Genomic DNA, 14,910 nt, shown 5'->3' with positions numbered 1-14,910 from the left:
ACGCTTTTTCATTTAGCAGATGCTTTTCTCTAAAGCAAAACACGTGTCAGAGAAAAATACGAGTGCATTGTATCAACTGAAGGAGAGATTTGGATGCAGACATGATTCTAAAGCACAGTTAATTTGTCACATTCCACCATATGAACCAGTGTACATCACGGAAGTAGCTACATAAAGTTTTATCCATTATCCTACAGTTATAAATATAGAATTATTAAACATAAGCATTTATATCACACAAGTTATGCATAAACACATATAAGCACATTGGCACAGCTGAATTATTGAGCAGACCATTCAGTGTGATGCAAAGGGGTCTATTTGCACCTTCTCCAATGAAAAATTGCATCGCTGTAATTAATTTAATTCCCAAAGGAAGGTAACATGGGGAGTTTAAAAGAAGGAATCTGCAGAACTCAGCTGCAGTACATCAGACAGAGGACCATCAATAATTTTGATCTTTATCTAAAGGTAAGAAACTATGTTTGAGTTGGAGACAAGCAGATGCTTTGTTTTGATTTTGAAAGAAAGTTTTCAATGGGGACAATGAACCTTATAAATTTTAAGTTTTTTTGTTTGTTTGTTTTTCATGCCGATGCCAGGCAACAGCGCAAGAAAGTTTAGTCTTACTTGAAACTCCTGCCTGTATCATAATTAGAATTAAGAATGACATCTCAATCCACTGCATTGTTACTGCACATCTTGTATTTTCAGTCTAAACTTCTTAAGTCATATATTTATGAATATTACATTTTTAATTACACTGCTGATGATTTAATATTGATCAGATCAGATTTTCAGACATACCAAACTAGCTACTGTAAATTAGACAAACTTGTAGCTTATTCCAAACCCTTTCAGTTATCAACAGAGGAAAATTCATTTTCTAAATTTTATTCCATTTTTGATAACTTAATTTTAATAAACTGCAATTCTGGACTCTGTCCTGACAGATTCAGGAATATACATTCAGAAATGCAATGAAATAATCATTTTGCTCCAGTGCAATAATTGTGACTCAAATTGCTGTGTATTTAAATTATATTCACATGGATGCACATGGATCTTTTAATAGAAGATTTTGATTATTTTTATCTATCTGCTTTGCCATCAGTTTTACTTTTCTCAGACAAGAATCAGACCTTACGGTAAGCACTCTTCATGGGCTGTAGACAACATATGAGTAGCAGAGACAAACTTTTAAACAATAGCAATGAAAAAAAAAAAAAAAACACGAGCATAAAATATTAGCAAAGCTTTCCCTCAAAGAAGCGAGTCCAAATTGTACTATTTTCTTCATATTTCTCAATTTACATTTTTCTCCCATTATACAAAGATTGCAAATGAAATAAAGGTTATAGGAAAAATAAGAATAAATATGTAGGTTTCTCTGCTATAAATCTTGTGAATCAGTTTTTATTTTTTAATTAAGTTTTCTTTCATTTTTGGTTTTCATTTACCTTTACAGTGACATTTATTCATTTAGCAGACCCTTTTCTTCGAAGAGATGTACATTTCAGAGAAAAATACAATGAGTGCATTACATTACATGGTTTCTTTAATTATACTCCTTGCATGCCCTTGTGGGTCCTGCATGGCACTTTATTCTACCCATTTCAATTTACTGAACATTACAAATGCGGATCCTTGCAGTGCACAATGATGACTTCAGTAGTGCTGTTGAATTAATTGCTACATGTTTAATAGCTCTGTATAACCAACCATTCAGTAACTGTGTCTTTAGACTGTACACTTTTTCACACATCTCATTCTGTTTCTCTGGTCTTCTATTGGTTCGGTGGACATGCAGATGGAGGTGCGTGTGATCCTGAAGGCAGCCGGCTTCATGTGCCTGGTAGTGGTGGGTCTCCCTGCCAACCTGTGTGTACTACTTCTCTTCTGTCAGCTGCGTCTCTTACATGGCCGCTTGCCGCCCAGCAACTTCATCCTCAGCAATCTGGCAGCTGCCAACCTGGTAGTCTTACTGTGTCGCAGCCTTCCTCAGACCCTCTTTGCCCTTGGCTCAAGGCGTTTCATGAATGACTGGGGCTGCAAGGTGGTCATCTTTGCCTACCGCATGGGTCGTGCCATGTCCATCTCTGTGACGGCTCTACTGGGCTGCTACCAGAGTGTGAGTGTAGCTCCTGCTACGCTTCACTGGACCATCATAAAGAGATGGCTCCCTACCCGCCTTACCTATGTCATCGTGTTCCTCTTTGCACTGAACTTCATGATCCACACAGGCTCCATTCTGTTCACTGAGGCACCACCTGTCAATGGCTCAATTCCAGAATACACCTTGAACCTTGAGTTCTGCATCGTGGTGTACCCAGGTGCTGAGGTCTATGTATCCCATGGGACAGCGAACACTGTGCGAGACGTTTTCTTCGTAGCCCTGATGGTGTTGGCAGCAGTCTACATACTGCTGATCCTGTACCGACACCAACAGCAGGTTAAAGGATTGCGGGGGGCCAGCAAAGCGTCAGCAGGAGCTTCCCAGGCCGTTCTGCTGCTGGTGTGCACATATGTAGCTCTTTTTGGCCTGGAGAATGTGCTGTGGGGATACACACTCTCCGTCTCTCGGGTCCAGCCCGCCATCTCCGATGCACGTGTTTTCTTTGCCTCCTGCTACTCCGCTCTCAGCCCTGTTCTCATCATTGCCTCTAACCGCAGGCTGGCAGGAAACTTATTGTGCTTTAAATGTGAAAAGAAGGCAAATGAAGACACTTCAGTTCCAGGACAGTCTAACAATTCTCATGTATCATCATAGGCAATTTTTCCTTCAGAACAGTATAATAAAAATCATAAAATTGTAAGCAATAGTAGCTCTTTGGGATGTGAGAACTGCAGAAATAATTGCATAGTTACTGGTATACATTTAATAAACAATTTTTCAAACTATGTATAAATTGATATGAGTTATATTTATGAAATCATGAAAGTCTTCATATGTACACAGTTTTTGTTCTCAGAACTTATGTATAAAGTGTTTGCGTGTTTTACATTTTCTTAATTATGTTGGGTTTTTTGTAATTCCAAAGTCAGTTTTCCTCCTTATTCACAATCAGTTAAAGTTAATCCCTCAATACATACCCTTGGTAAGTTCTGTAAATATCTCAGATACAGCTATAGTATTTTTTTTATTTTGCTTGAGCTACATTATTATTTATTATTCATTAACTGGACACTTTTCCACAAGGTGACTTACAATGTTAAATGTGCGTATTAAGGTGTTTATTATTTACTAATTTGTTGTGCTGGATGTTTTTCAGAGCGACTACCTTGCTCAAGGGTATCGCAGTGGGAGGTGGAATTCAATTCATCTCCTTTTGCTTTAACCACCACAGTACCTGGTATATTAATACTGAAGCTCATTTAAAATGACAATGAAAATGAGAATAAAAATGCCTTCTCTACGCAATCTGTCCTTATGAGTTTTGATTGTCAGTTCACCCATTTAATAAAGTTGTGCAATGTTTATCACCTGGCTGCTGCTCAGGAAAAACAAACAGCAGCAGTAAACAATAGAGAAGTGAGATGTATTAAAGTGGCATCAAGCACCTTTTCTATTTGTGTGTGTTTTACTGCCGCCTGTCACCTTAGAAGGTAAAAATGGGACACAGCAGGCTTTTATAAAATGCAGTAAGTAAAAAATGCATTTTAAAACAATCAATTTGCATCTTTAAAAGTTTGTAACACAATGAAGCGGTGTACAGCAGGAGCAGGACTTGAACCAAACACCTTCAGAATAGAAGGCAGCACACAACTACCACCTTACCCTCCTCTCAAATGTACTGCAGTAGAGATTTGGAGTGTAACTTTGCCTGCCAATCATCAGGTCACAAATCATATCCTTAATCCCTATTTTACCGAACTGTATATCCGTATTAGGAGTGGTGAAATATTTAGTGGGTTCAGTCTGAAACTAGGGTGTGCGGTGATGCAGTGGGTTGGACTGGGTCCTGTTATCTGGGGGGTCTGGGGTTTGAGTCCCGCTTGGGGTGCCTTGCGACAGACTGGTGTCCTGTCCTGCTTGTGTCCCCTCCCTCTCTGGCCTTACACCCTGTGTTGCCAGGTAGGCTCCGGTTCCCCGCGACCATGTATGGGACAAGCGGTTCAGAAAGTGTGTGTGTGTAGTCTGAAACTTTAGTAAACAATCACATTGTCATGAATTCTTGGAAGGAAATACAGTGAACATGTGGCCAGTTAAATATCAAAATAGTGCAACAGAAATAACAAAAAAAATCATTCTTACATACTGTTTAAAGTGAGTAATGAGAGAGGCACATATTCACTGAATGATTCTCGTGACCTGTGTATTTACACAGTATGCTGTAAGTGCTGTCCAAGTCATTCAAGTTTCTCTCCTTTGTACATTTTTTCCATTACTGCTGTTCTCACGAAAGGAATCACAGTGGCCTGTCATCTGTGTAAAGCTGACATCGGTGCAGGAGCTCGATAAAGAAATGGAAATAAAAATGAAAAAACAGAACCAGTACATAGATGTTTTACTGGTGATCACCATTAATTTACATTTACGTTCACATTTACATGTATTTGTTATTTGTAGACACTTGACTTCAAGGCAACATTCATCTCAAACTTATTGCATTCTTATCGTATATCATGTAGTTGTGCTTATAGAAAAACACACACACACACACACACACACACACACTTTCAGAACCGCTTGTCCCTTACGGGGTCACGGGGAACCGGAGCCTACCCGGTAACACAGGGCGTAAGGCCGGAGGGGGAGGAGACACACCCAGGACGGGACGCCAGTCCGCCGCAAGGCACCCCAAGCGGGACTTGAACCCCAGACCCACCAGAGAGCAGGACTGCGGTCCAACCCACTGCGCCACCGCACCCCCGTCTTATAGAAAAACGTGATCTGTTTTGTGTTTGTGCGGTTTTCGATTATATGTATTTATTTTATTCAATCTGTGGTTTGTCAGAGTGAGTGGAGAGCTAAACTGTCTCCCATACTGTAGACTGCATGTCTCTCAGGCACTTCTATTAATCGTGCTACCCCCTTTGTTCTGTTTGTCTTTGTTACAATTCTCAGAGTCCTTTCGATTTCGCCTCTTAGTTGATGTGAATTAGCCTGGTTCAAATTTCTGCAGCTGAAGTGCAGCAGCAGCTAGAGCAGCAGCCTGAAGATCCGAAGGCTCATGAGGCAAAGACAAGGGAGTCTAACTATGGGAGTCCTCCAAGGGATTCCTCTGGCTCTACATGACTTCTGCCATCAACACTGTGTTCTGCGAGGGATCATGCGTCAAACATCAGAGGTGTCTACGGCAAATGAACTGTGCAACATCAGCACAGTACAGCATCTTCACCACCTCTCATCACTACTCTGTCCTCTGCCACCTCCTTCCCCATCTTCTCTCACTGCTGATGACTTTGCTTTGTTTTTTTAGAGACAAAATCAATGCAGTCACAGACAAGTTCTCGGCATCTGCTTGCCCTGATCGCTCGGACCTGCAGATACATCGTGCACAACAGCCGCAGGATCCATCCCTATCTAACAACAGACTCTGTGCAACTACTTATCCAGGACATTATGAAACCCCACCTGCACTACTACAACTCTCTCCTGTGTGGCCTTTCCCGCTACTGCCATCAAACCTCTAACAGCTGATACAGAACGCTGCTGCACGAGCTGTGTTTCAGTTGCCGAAGCATTCCCACATATCTCCCCTCCTCGTCTCTTTGCATTGGCTTCCTATAGTTTCCCGGTTCAAAGACCCTGGTTATGGCCTACAAAAGCATCAATGGAACCGCTCCCAGATATCTACAAAACCTGATCATCCACTACACCCCAACCAGACTGCTACATTCCTCTCCCTCTGCCCTCTTGGTGGTCCCACGCAGAAAAGGTTCAAAAGTAAAAGCACAAAGGTTCTCTGTTCTGGCTCCATTGTGGTGGAACGACCTCCCCCTCTCACTCAGAACTGCTGAATTACTCTACACATTTAAAAGGGTCTGAAAACTCACCTCTTCCAGACTCACTTCACCCATGATCTCTTAACTTTATGTAATGTGTAAATGTTAATTTTCTAACTTTGACATAATACCTGTGGAATAACGGATAAACCTTCATGCAGCTACTTACGTAATGTATTGTAATTTTTTTTTTTTTTTTAAATATTACAAATGTGAGGAGGGGGTGCGGTGGCGCAGTGGGTTGGACCACAGTCCTGCTCTCCGGTGGGTCTGGGGTTCGAGTCCCGCTTGGGGTGCCTTGCGACGGACTGGCGTCCCGTCCTGGGTGTGTCCCCTCCCCCTCCGGCCTTACGCCCTGTGTTACCAGGTTGGCTCCGGTTCCCCGTGACCCCGTATGGGACAAGCGGTTCTGAAAATGTGTGTGTGTGTGTGTGTGTGTATTACAAATGTGATTGAGAATTGTTGATATTCAGAGAAAGTTTTATGTAACTACTTACATTTACATTTATACTTATTCATTTAGCAGACACTTTTCTCCAAAGCGACGTATATCTCAGTGAAAATACAAATTTGTGCATTACATTAGGAAAAAGAGACAGATGTGATTCTTAAGTAAACCTAGTTTGTTACTTTCCACTTGATGCCCTGACGTTCATCTCTCCAGTAGGTGCATAAAACGCAAGATAGATAACAGTACTAAATTTTTTTTTTTAAGGTACACAAACATTTACATACAATACAGGAGTAGTGGCTGTGTAAAGGCTTATCTGGGGAGGATCATAAAGTTACGGTGCATGAACATTTACACCATACATGACTATAAAAAAGTATAAAAGCTGCATTCCATAATTGACAAAAAACTTTAGTTTGCCACCACATTTATTTTAAGTAGTAGCCTATAGAATTGAAAATCATATAGGAAATGTGATGGTGATAATTCAACAGAAGGTCTGATGCAAATTTGTGCAGCTCACAGAAGATCAGGAGAGTAGCAGGTCTGAAAGAGATGTGCTTTGAAACCCTTATTGAATGTTTGAAAGGATTCAGTAGTTCTGAGGGAGAGAGGGAATTCATTCCACTGCAATGGAGACTAAAGGCTTTCAGTTCTGGACCCTTTTTGAGTGAGATCACCCAGTAAGCAGGCACTTTCTGGGACAAAAGGAGTGATCAGCTCTTGTAAATGTTATGGTGAGAATGTTACTGTCTCGGGGGGCGCGGCGGTGTGGTAGGTTGGACCGGGTCCTGCTCTCCAGGGGGTCTGGGGTTCGAGTCCTGCTTGGGGTGCCTTGCGACAGACTGGAGTCCTGCCCTGGGTGTGTCCCCTCCCCCCTTATGGCCTGTGTTGCCGGGTAGGCTCCGGTTCCCTGCGACCCCGTATGGGACAAGCGGTTCAGAAAGTGTGTGTGTGTGTGTGTGTTGCCATCTTATAGGCCATAACCACTGCAATCACTCGGGGTGGAAAACTGGAACAAGGTGACACTGTGTAAAAACAGACATTTGGAAGAGAAAAGTTCTTTTAGGTTGTGGAGATGGATATGAGAGCTTTGACAGGTTTTCTTTGTGTCCGAATCTATATCGTAGACTTAGTTACTTGGAGTGTTTTGTTCAGGAAATGATTATCCTGTAATTTTCCTTATTGTTGAGCTCTGTTATAGTTTTGTGATGTATCCTCTGGATAAAAATGCTCAGTCATTTGTTCTTTTTGTTGTCAGAGCCCATTAATTTTGTTTTTAATGTTTTCATTGTGGGGGGCACAGTGGCGCAGTGGGTTGGACCAGGTCCTGCTCTCTGGTAGGTCTGGGGTTTGAGTCCCACTGGGGGTACCTTGCGGTGGACTGGCGTCCTGTCCTGGGTGTGTCCCCTCCCCCTCCGGCCTTATGCCCTGTGTTGCTGGGTAGGCTCTGGTTCCCTGCGACCCCATATGGGACTAGCGGTTCTGAAAGTGTGTGTGTGTGTTTTCATTGTCTCTGAGAGTATTAGTTGCATTCATTGACAACTGACTTATAAACTAGCACCTATCACCCCATGCCTGGTCTCTCCTCTAACCTGGCAGGTCCTGGGGTGCCACAGACACTGTAGGTTTCATAAGCACTGCCAGCTTTTGGTCTTAGCAGTCACTGACAACATAACAACTCTGAGGTCTGAGAAACATTTAAATGACCAGCATTTGTAGGATTTTAAATGTTTAAAACATTCTTAAACCTCATATTTAATTTTTGTAATAAATGTTATGTTCAGATTTATATCTATTATAGGAAGGCTTTGCTGAAGCCTCCAACCCTAAACAGTTCCAAACCTGCCAGTTGCAGTTGCTTTCATTCACCTGTTCTGTTAAACATGCCCAGGCACAGGTTTGGTAGGCAGGAGAAAAGTGTCCCTTAGAGCAAAGAGCTGAAAAAGCATGTGAGAACATAACCAGCTGTCCCAATGCTCCCAATTAAAACTGCCTGTTGCTGGAACCCTGTAATTACCTGTGGAGCCACAAATTTCCCAGGAGGTGACAGAGGGCAGGGAACCAGCTGTGGTTCTGAAATAATGTTAAATGACTCCCTAATACCTTCATAAGTCTAACTTAACGGAAAGAATAACAACAACCTGAGACTACCTACTTGACAGCAGTGTACACTGTTTCCACTGGTCCCTCTGGAGTCCTACTTATGAACTATAATTTGTTTTTACATAAGAAGTTCCGTCAACATGTCAGAGAATTAATTCCTGCTCCATTTTTGTGTCTTTAATAATTTCATATGACCTTTAAAACATAAATAATTGTTACTGCAGTGGATACCGTGTTGCAGAAGGCTATTGCAGGTCTTGGGGTGGCCATGTTAGTTTGATGTTATTATGTTATTAACAGTAACCCAGCTGGACTCATGCTAATTACCTCTATTTTAATTTCTTTCGAATACATTCCATTTGCTGTACCACATTGGTTAGCAAGTGAACTACATGGAAAATAAAATTAGTTCATTGTCTTAACTGGATGTCTGTATGAAATGCTCAATCCAACAAAGCTGTATTGCAGTTGCATCACAATTATAGCAATACTGGTTCTCATATGGGGTGCGGTGGCGCAGTGGGTTGGACCGCAGTCCTGCTCTCCGGTGGGTCTGGGGTTCAAGTCCCGCTTGGGGTGCCTTGCGACGGACTGGCGTCCCGTCCTGGGTGTGTCCCCTTCCCCCTCTGGCCTTGCGCCCTGTGTTGCCGGGTAGGCTCCGGTTCCCCGTGACCCTGTAAGGGACAAGCGGTTCTGAAAATGTGTGTGTGTGTGTGTGTGTGTGTGGTTCTCGTATTTCACGTTGCTATTTTCTGTCTAAGATATCTTCATTTTTACTACAATTTTTCTCAATACTGTTTCATTGTCATAAAATATTGCATGGTCTTTAATATTATAATAATTATTGTTTGAATTAATTGTTCTGAAGTGCCAATAATGAAATGATAGCTGTAGAAATTATTTTTTACTTCATAAATTACTTTATTTATATTTTTAAGTAATTACAAAATACAGGTCCTGATGATTCACTGTCCGTCTTATCTGAGATTATTACGTAGTCTCATTTCCAGCGCAGTGGGTTGGACCAGGTCCTGCTCTCTGGTGGGTCTGGGGTCCGAGTCCCGCTTGGGGTGCCTTGGGGCGGACTGGCGTCCCATCCTGGGTGTGTCCCCTCCCCCTCCGGCCTTACGCCCTGTGTTGCCGAGTAGGCTCCGGTTCCCCGCGACCCTGTTTGGGACAAGCGGTTCAGAAAATGTGTGTGTGTATCTTTAACTTTTTTCTCATGTTTTACTAATTTTTGTGGATCCTGTGTCCATGGTTACAGAAGAAAACAAGAAGAAAAAGAATACAATTTCATGTTCTTAGCATCCATATATATGGGTTCCATGTAATAATGGACACTCAGGTACACTTTGTATCACCTAGTGTCTTTGCTACTTTCTACTGAGGCCTAAAGACAGACTAACAGTAAATATTCTGCTATTGGAACCAGGCCCAGTTCTGGACTGCTTTGACGGAAAGGGCAGTGAAATGTAATGGGTGGGAATAGTCATGTTAGGAAAGGCAGTACTTGGGGGGTAGAGCAAATATTTGGCGGTCAGAGCAAACATCTGGCGGGCAATGTTCACCTGAGTCTACCTCCACCACCATCCCTGGGTAGAACTAGTAATACATGTCTTACTTAGAGCCAAAAAAAGAGAAAGAAAAAAAGGCTTTCAAACATTTAATGAATTCATTGCAAAACTTGACAAAAAAAATGTGATATTCAATGCCTAGACAACTAGAAACAATCCATTAAATTTACCATTGCTAAAAAATATTTACCACCTTTCATTTCCCTGCAAAGGTAATTTGTTCCCAAGAAATCATTCATAGCCTTATTTTCATAAAGTGAAGACATAACTGCCATTAGTTTCAATGGTGAAAATTTGTATGCGTTCCTGATCCCCAAAACCAGACCACAATTATATTTACATAAAATAACCACTTCCACTAAAATGGACACAATTTCTTCAACAGGTGACCTGAGTGATCACTTGTGTCCTCTTGCTGTCCAATCATGGTTGTATGGAACCTTTATGTTTCTGATGATCTCTTGGGAATAAGTTCTACATATACAACTGAACTAGGCATGTATGGCACTTTGATTTAACATAACATTTTGCATTACCTTTTTCATTTCCATCATTTACCTTCTTATGTTTTGCATTCATTTTCTGCAGTGTGATATTCATTTTGAATTACAAAGAGTTACAAGGATAAATGTAGTACAATAAATGTATTACGCAACATAGCCCATCCTTTTCTCAATGGCCTCAGAGAGTACACCAGAGTGCTTTTAATTAAAACTAGGGAAAGCACTCACTTCACATAACGTGGGAGAAAAACTATGCAGTTCAGTTTGAATTCCATTAGAAGTTAATTTCTGAGGCCTACATAGACATTTACTGAGGAAACTACTCAGTATTATGGATAATGCCTCTCATCCCTTCCATGCCACATTGGAAGCACAGCAGAGCAGCTTCAGCCGTAGATTAAGACCACCGAGGTGTACCACAGAATGCCACAGGAGGTCTTTTATACCAGTGGCCATCAATTTGTATAACTCTTCCCCCTTCTGTAGGGAGTAAAGTGGTAACATCAAGACATTAAGTATAATTGTATAACTATTATGCGCAATATCATTACTTCTTTCAACATTACTAGCAATATAACCATCCAATATCATGTGCAATTGTTTTAAATTTTAATATAGTAATGTAAGGGGGCTCCTCCGTGAACCGCCACCTTACCGTGGTGGAGGGGTTTGAGTGCCTGAATGAGTCCAGGAGCTATGTTGTCTGGGGCTATATGCCCCTGGTAGGGTCTCCCATGGCAGACAGGTCCTGGATGACAGACGAGAGAAAGCGCGGTTCAAAAACCCCTTATGAAGGAAAAATCAAGGCTTTCGTTTACCCCGCCCGGTATGGGGTCACCGGGGCCCCACCCTGGAGCCAGGCCTGGGGGGGGGGGGCTCGCATGCGAGCGCCTGATGGCCAGGTCTATGCCCACGGGGCCTGCCCGGGCTCAGCCCGAAGCCATGATGTGGAGCCGCTCTTCGGTGGGCTCACCACCTGCCGGAGAAACCGTAAGGGGCCGGTGCATTGTGATTTGGGCGGTGGTCGGGGCCGAGTGCCCGGCCGACCCAAACCTCGGGCGCCAACTCTGGCTTTTGGGACTTGGAATGTCACCTCACTGGCAGGGAAGGAGCCTGAGCTGGTGCGGGAAGTTGAGAGATACCGTCTAGATATAGTCGGGCTCACTTCCACTCACAGCTTGGGTTCTGGAACCACTCTCCTCGATCGAGGGTGGACTCTCCACTATTCTGGCGTTGCCCAGGGTGAGAGGCGGCGGACTGGTGTGGGCTTATTAATAGCCCCCCAGTTCAGCCGCCATGTGTTGGAGTCTACCCCGGTGAATGAGAGGGTCGTCTCCCTACGCCTTCGGGTCAGGGAACGGTCTCTCACTGTCGTTTGTGCTTATGCGCCTAGCGGCAGTGTAGAGTACCCGGCCTTTTTAGAGTCCCTGGGGGGCGTGCTGGAAAGCGCTCCCACTGGGGACTCTGTCGTTCTACTGGGGGACTTTAACGCCCACGTGGGCAGCGACAGTGATACCTGGAGGGGCGTGATTGGGAGGAACGGCCTCCCTGATCTGAACCCGAGCGGTGAGTTGTTATTGGATTTCTGTGCTAGTCGCGGTTTATCCATAATGAACACCATGTTCATGCATAAGGGTGTCCATCAGTGCACTTGGCACCAGGACACCCTAGGTCGGAGGTCGATGATTGACTTTGTAGTCGTTTCTTCTGACCTTCGGCCATATGTCTTGGACACTCGGGTGAAGAGAGGGGCTGAGCTGTCAACTGATCACCACCTGGTGGTGAGTTGGATTCGATGGCGGGGGAAAAAGCTGGACAGACCTGGCAGGCCCAAACGCATAGTGAGGGTCTGTTGGGAACGTTTGGCGGAGGCTCCTGTCAGAGAGGTCTTCAACTCCCACCTCCGACAGAGCTTCAACCAGGTCCCGAGGGAGGTGGGGGACATTGAGTCTGAATGGACTACGTTCCGTGCCTCCATTGTCGGGGCGGCGGTTCGGAGCTGCGGCCATAAGGTCTCTGGCGCCTGTCGCGGCGGCAATCCCCGAACACGGTGGTGGACACCGGAAGTAAGGGATGCCGTCAAGCTGAAAAAGGAGTTCTATTGGGCCTGGCTGGCTCATGGGACTCCTGAAGCAGCTGACAGGTACCGACGGGCCAAACGGAGCGCGGCTCTGGCAGTCGCCGCGGCAAAAACTCGGGCTTGGGAGGAGTTCGGCGAGGCCATGGAGGAAGACTTTCGGTCGGCCTCAAAGAGATTCTGGCAAACCGTCCGGCGACTCAGAGGGGGGAAGCGGTGTTCCACGAACACTGTTTACAGTGGAAGTGGTGCGCTGCTGACCTCAGCTGAGGATGTTCTCGGGCGGTGGAAGGAGTACTTTGAGGATCTCCTCAATCTCTCCGACACGCCTTCCGTAGAGGAAGCTGAGGCTGGGGACTTGGGGGGGGACTCGTCCATTACCCTGGCTGAAGTTGCTGAGGTAGTCAAAAAACTCCTCGGTGGCAAGGCTCCGGGGGTGGATGAGATCCGCCCCGAGTTTCTCAAGTCTCTGGATGTTGTGGGGCTGTCTTGGCTGACACGCCTCTGCAGCATCGCGTGGAGTTCGGGAACGGTGCCTCTGGACTGGCAGACCGGGGTGGTGGTCCCTCTTTTTAAGAAGGGGGACCGGAGATTGTGTTCCAACTACAGGGGGATCACACTCCTTAGCCTCCCTGGGAAAGTCTATGCCAGGGTACTGGAAAGGAGAATCCGACCGATAGTCGAACCTCGGATTCAGGAGGAGCAATGCGGTTTTCGCCCTGGCCGTGGAACACTGGACCAGCTCTATACCCTCACTAGGGTGCTGGAGGGTTCGTGGGAGTTTGCCCAACCAGTCCATATGTGTTTTGTGGACCTGGAGAAGGCATTCGACCGCGTCCCTCGTGGCATCCTGTGGGGGGTACTTCGGGATTATGGGATTCGGGGCTCGTTGCTACGGGCTGTTCGTTCCCTGTATGACCGGAGCAGGAGCTTGGTTCGCATTGCCGGCAGTAAGTCAGACCTGTTCCCGGTGCATGTTGGACTCCGCCAAGGCTGACCTTTGTCACCGATTCTGTTCATTATCTTCATGGACAGCATTTCTAGGCGCAGCCAGGGAACGGAGGGTGTCTGTTTTGGTGGCCGCGAGATCTCGTCTCTGCTTTTTGCGGACGATGTGGTCCTGTTGGCTTCATCAAGTCAAGACTTGCAGCGTGCACTGGGGAGGTTTGCAGCCGAGTGCGAAGCGGCGGGGATGAGAATCAGCACCTCCAAATCCAAGGCCATGGTTCTCAGTCGGAAAAAGGTGGATTGCCCCCTCCGGGTTAGGGGGGAGTTGCTCCCTCAAGTGGAGGAGTTTAAGTATCTCGGGGACTTGTTCACGAGTGAGGGAAAAATGGAGCGGCAGGTTGACAGACGGATCGGTGCGGCGTCCGCAGTAATGCGGTCATTGTACCGGTCTGTTGTGGTGAAGAGGGAGCTGAGTCGTAAGGCGAAGCTCTCAATTTACCGGTCGATCTACGTTCCTACCCTCACCTATGGTCATGAACTCTGGATCATGACCGAAAGAATGAGATCGCGGATACAAGCGGCAGAAATGAGTTTCCTCCGCAGAGTGGCTGGGCGCACCCTTAGGGATAGGGTGAGGAGCTCGGTCACCCGGGAGGAGCTCAGAGTAGAGCCGCTGCTCCTCCGCATCGAGAGGAGCCAGTTGAGGTGGCTCGGGCATCTGTTCCGGATGCCTCCTGGACGCCTCCCTGGGGAGGTGTTCCGGGCTTGTCCCACTGGGAGGAGGCCTCGGGGCAGACCCAGGACACGTTGGAGAGACTATGTCTCCCGGCTGGCCTGGGAACGCCTTGGGGTTCCCCCAGAGGAACTGGAGGAGGTGTGCGGGGAGAGGGAAGTCTGGAGGACTCTGCTCGGACTGCTGCCCCCGCGACCCGGCCCCGGATAAAAGCGGAGGAAGATGGATGGATGGATGGATGGATGGATGTAAGGGGGGCGCGGTGGGTTGGACCGGGTCCTGCTCTCTGGTGGGTCTGGGGTTCCGAGTCCTGCTGGGGGTGCCTTGCGGCGGACTGGCGTCCTGTCCTGGGTGTGTCCCCTCCCCCTCCGGCCTTACGCCCTGAGTTGTCGGGTAGGCTCCGGTTCCCCGTGACCCCATATGGGACAAGCGGTTCAGAAAATGTGTGTGTGTGTGTGTATAATAATGTAATATAAGGTGAAATATCATGTGCTGTGCCACTTTGCTTTCTTACTTTTTTGTGTACTTTTTTTTTTACTTTTATATTTAATTGTTGTGGTTAATCTGTT

General features: G+C 45.7%; 1 protein-coding gene across 1 annotated transcript; it reads left to right on the top strand.

The window, feature by feature from the left end:
- Nucleotides 1–1,804: 1,804 nt before the first annotated feature.
- LOC108918256 (olfactory receptor class A-like protein 1) lies at nt 1,805–2,770 on the top strand. Its single transcript, XM_018725377.2, has one exon. It carries the CDS (start codon nt 1,805–1,807, stop codon nt 2,768–2,770), a length of 966 nt encoding a protein of 321 aa, XP_018580893.2.
- Nucleotides 2,771–14,910: the final 12,140 nt, after the last annotated feature.

Source organism: Scleropages formosus, chromosome 22 (assembly GCF_900964775.1).
Source record: "Scleropages formosus chromosome 22, fSclFor1.1, whole genome shotgun sequence".
Taxonomy (NCBI): domain Eukaryota; kingdom Metazoa; phylum Chordata; class Actinopteri; order Osteoglossiformes; family Osteoglossidae; genus Scleropages; species Scleropages formosus.
Note: the sequence above shows the minus strand (reverse complement) of the source record. Positions and strands in the feature narration are given on the sequence as shown.

Coding starts and splice junctions, on each gene's coding strand:
- LOC108918256 (XM_018725377.2), top strand. CDS start 1,805: ATGCAGATGGAGGTGCGTGTGATCCTGAAGGCAGCCGGCTTCATGTGC.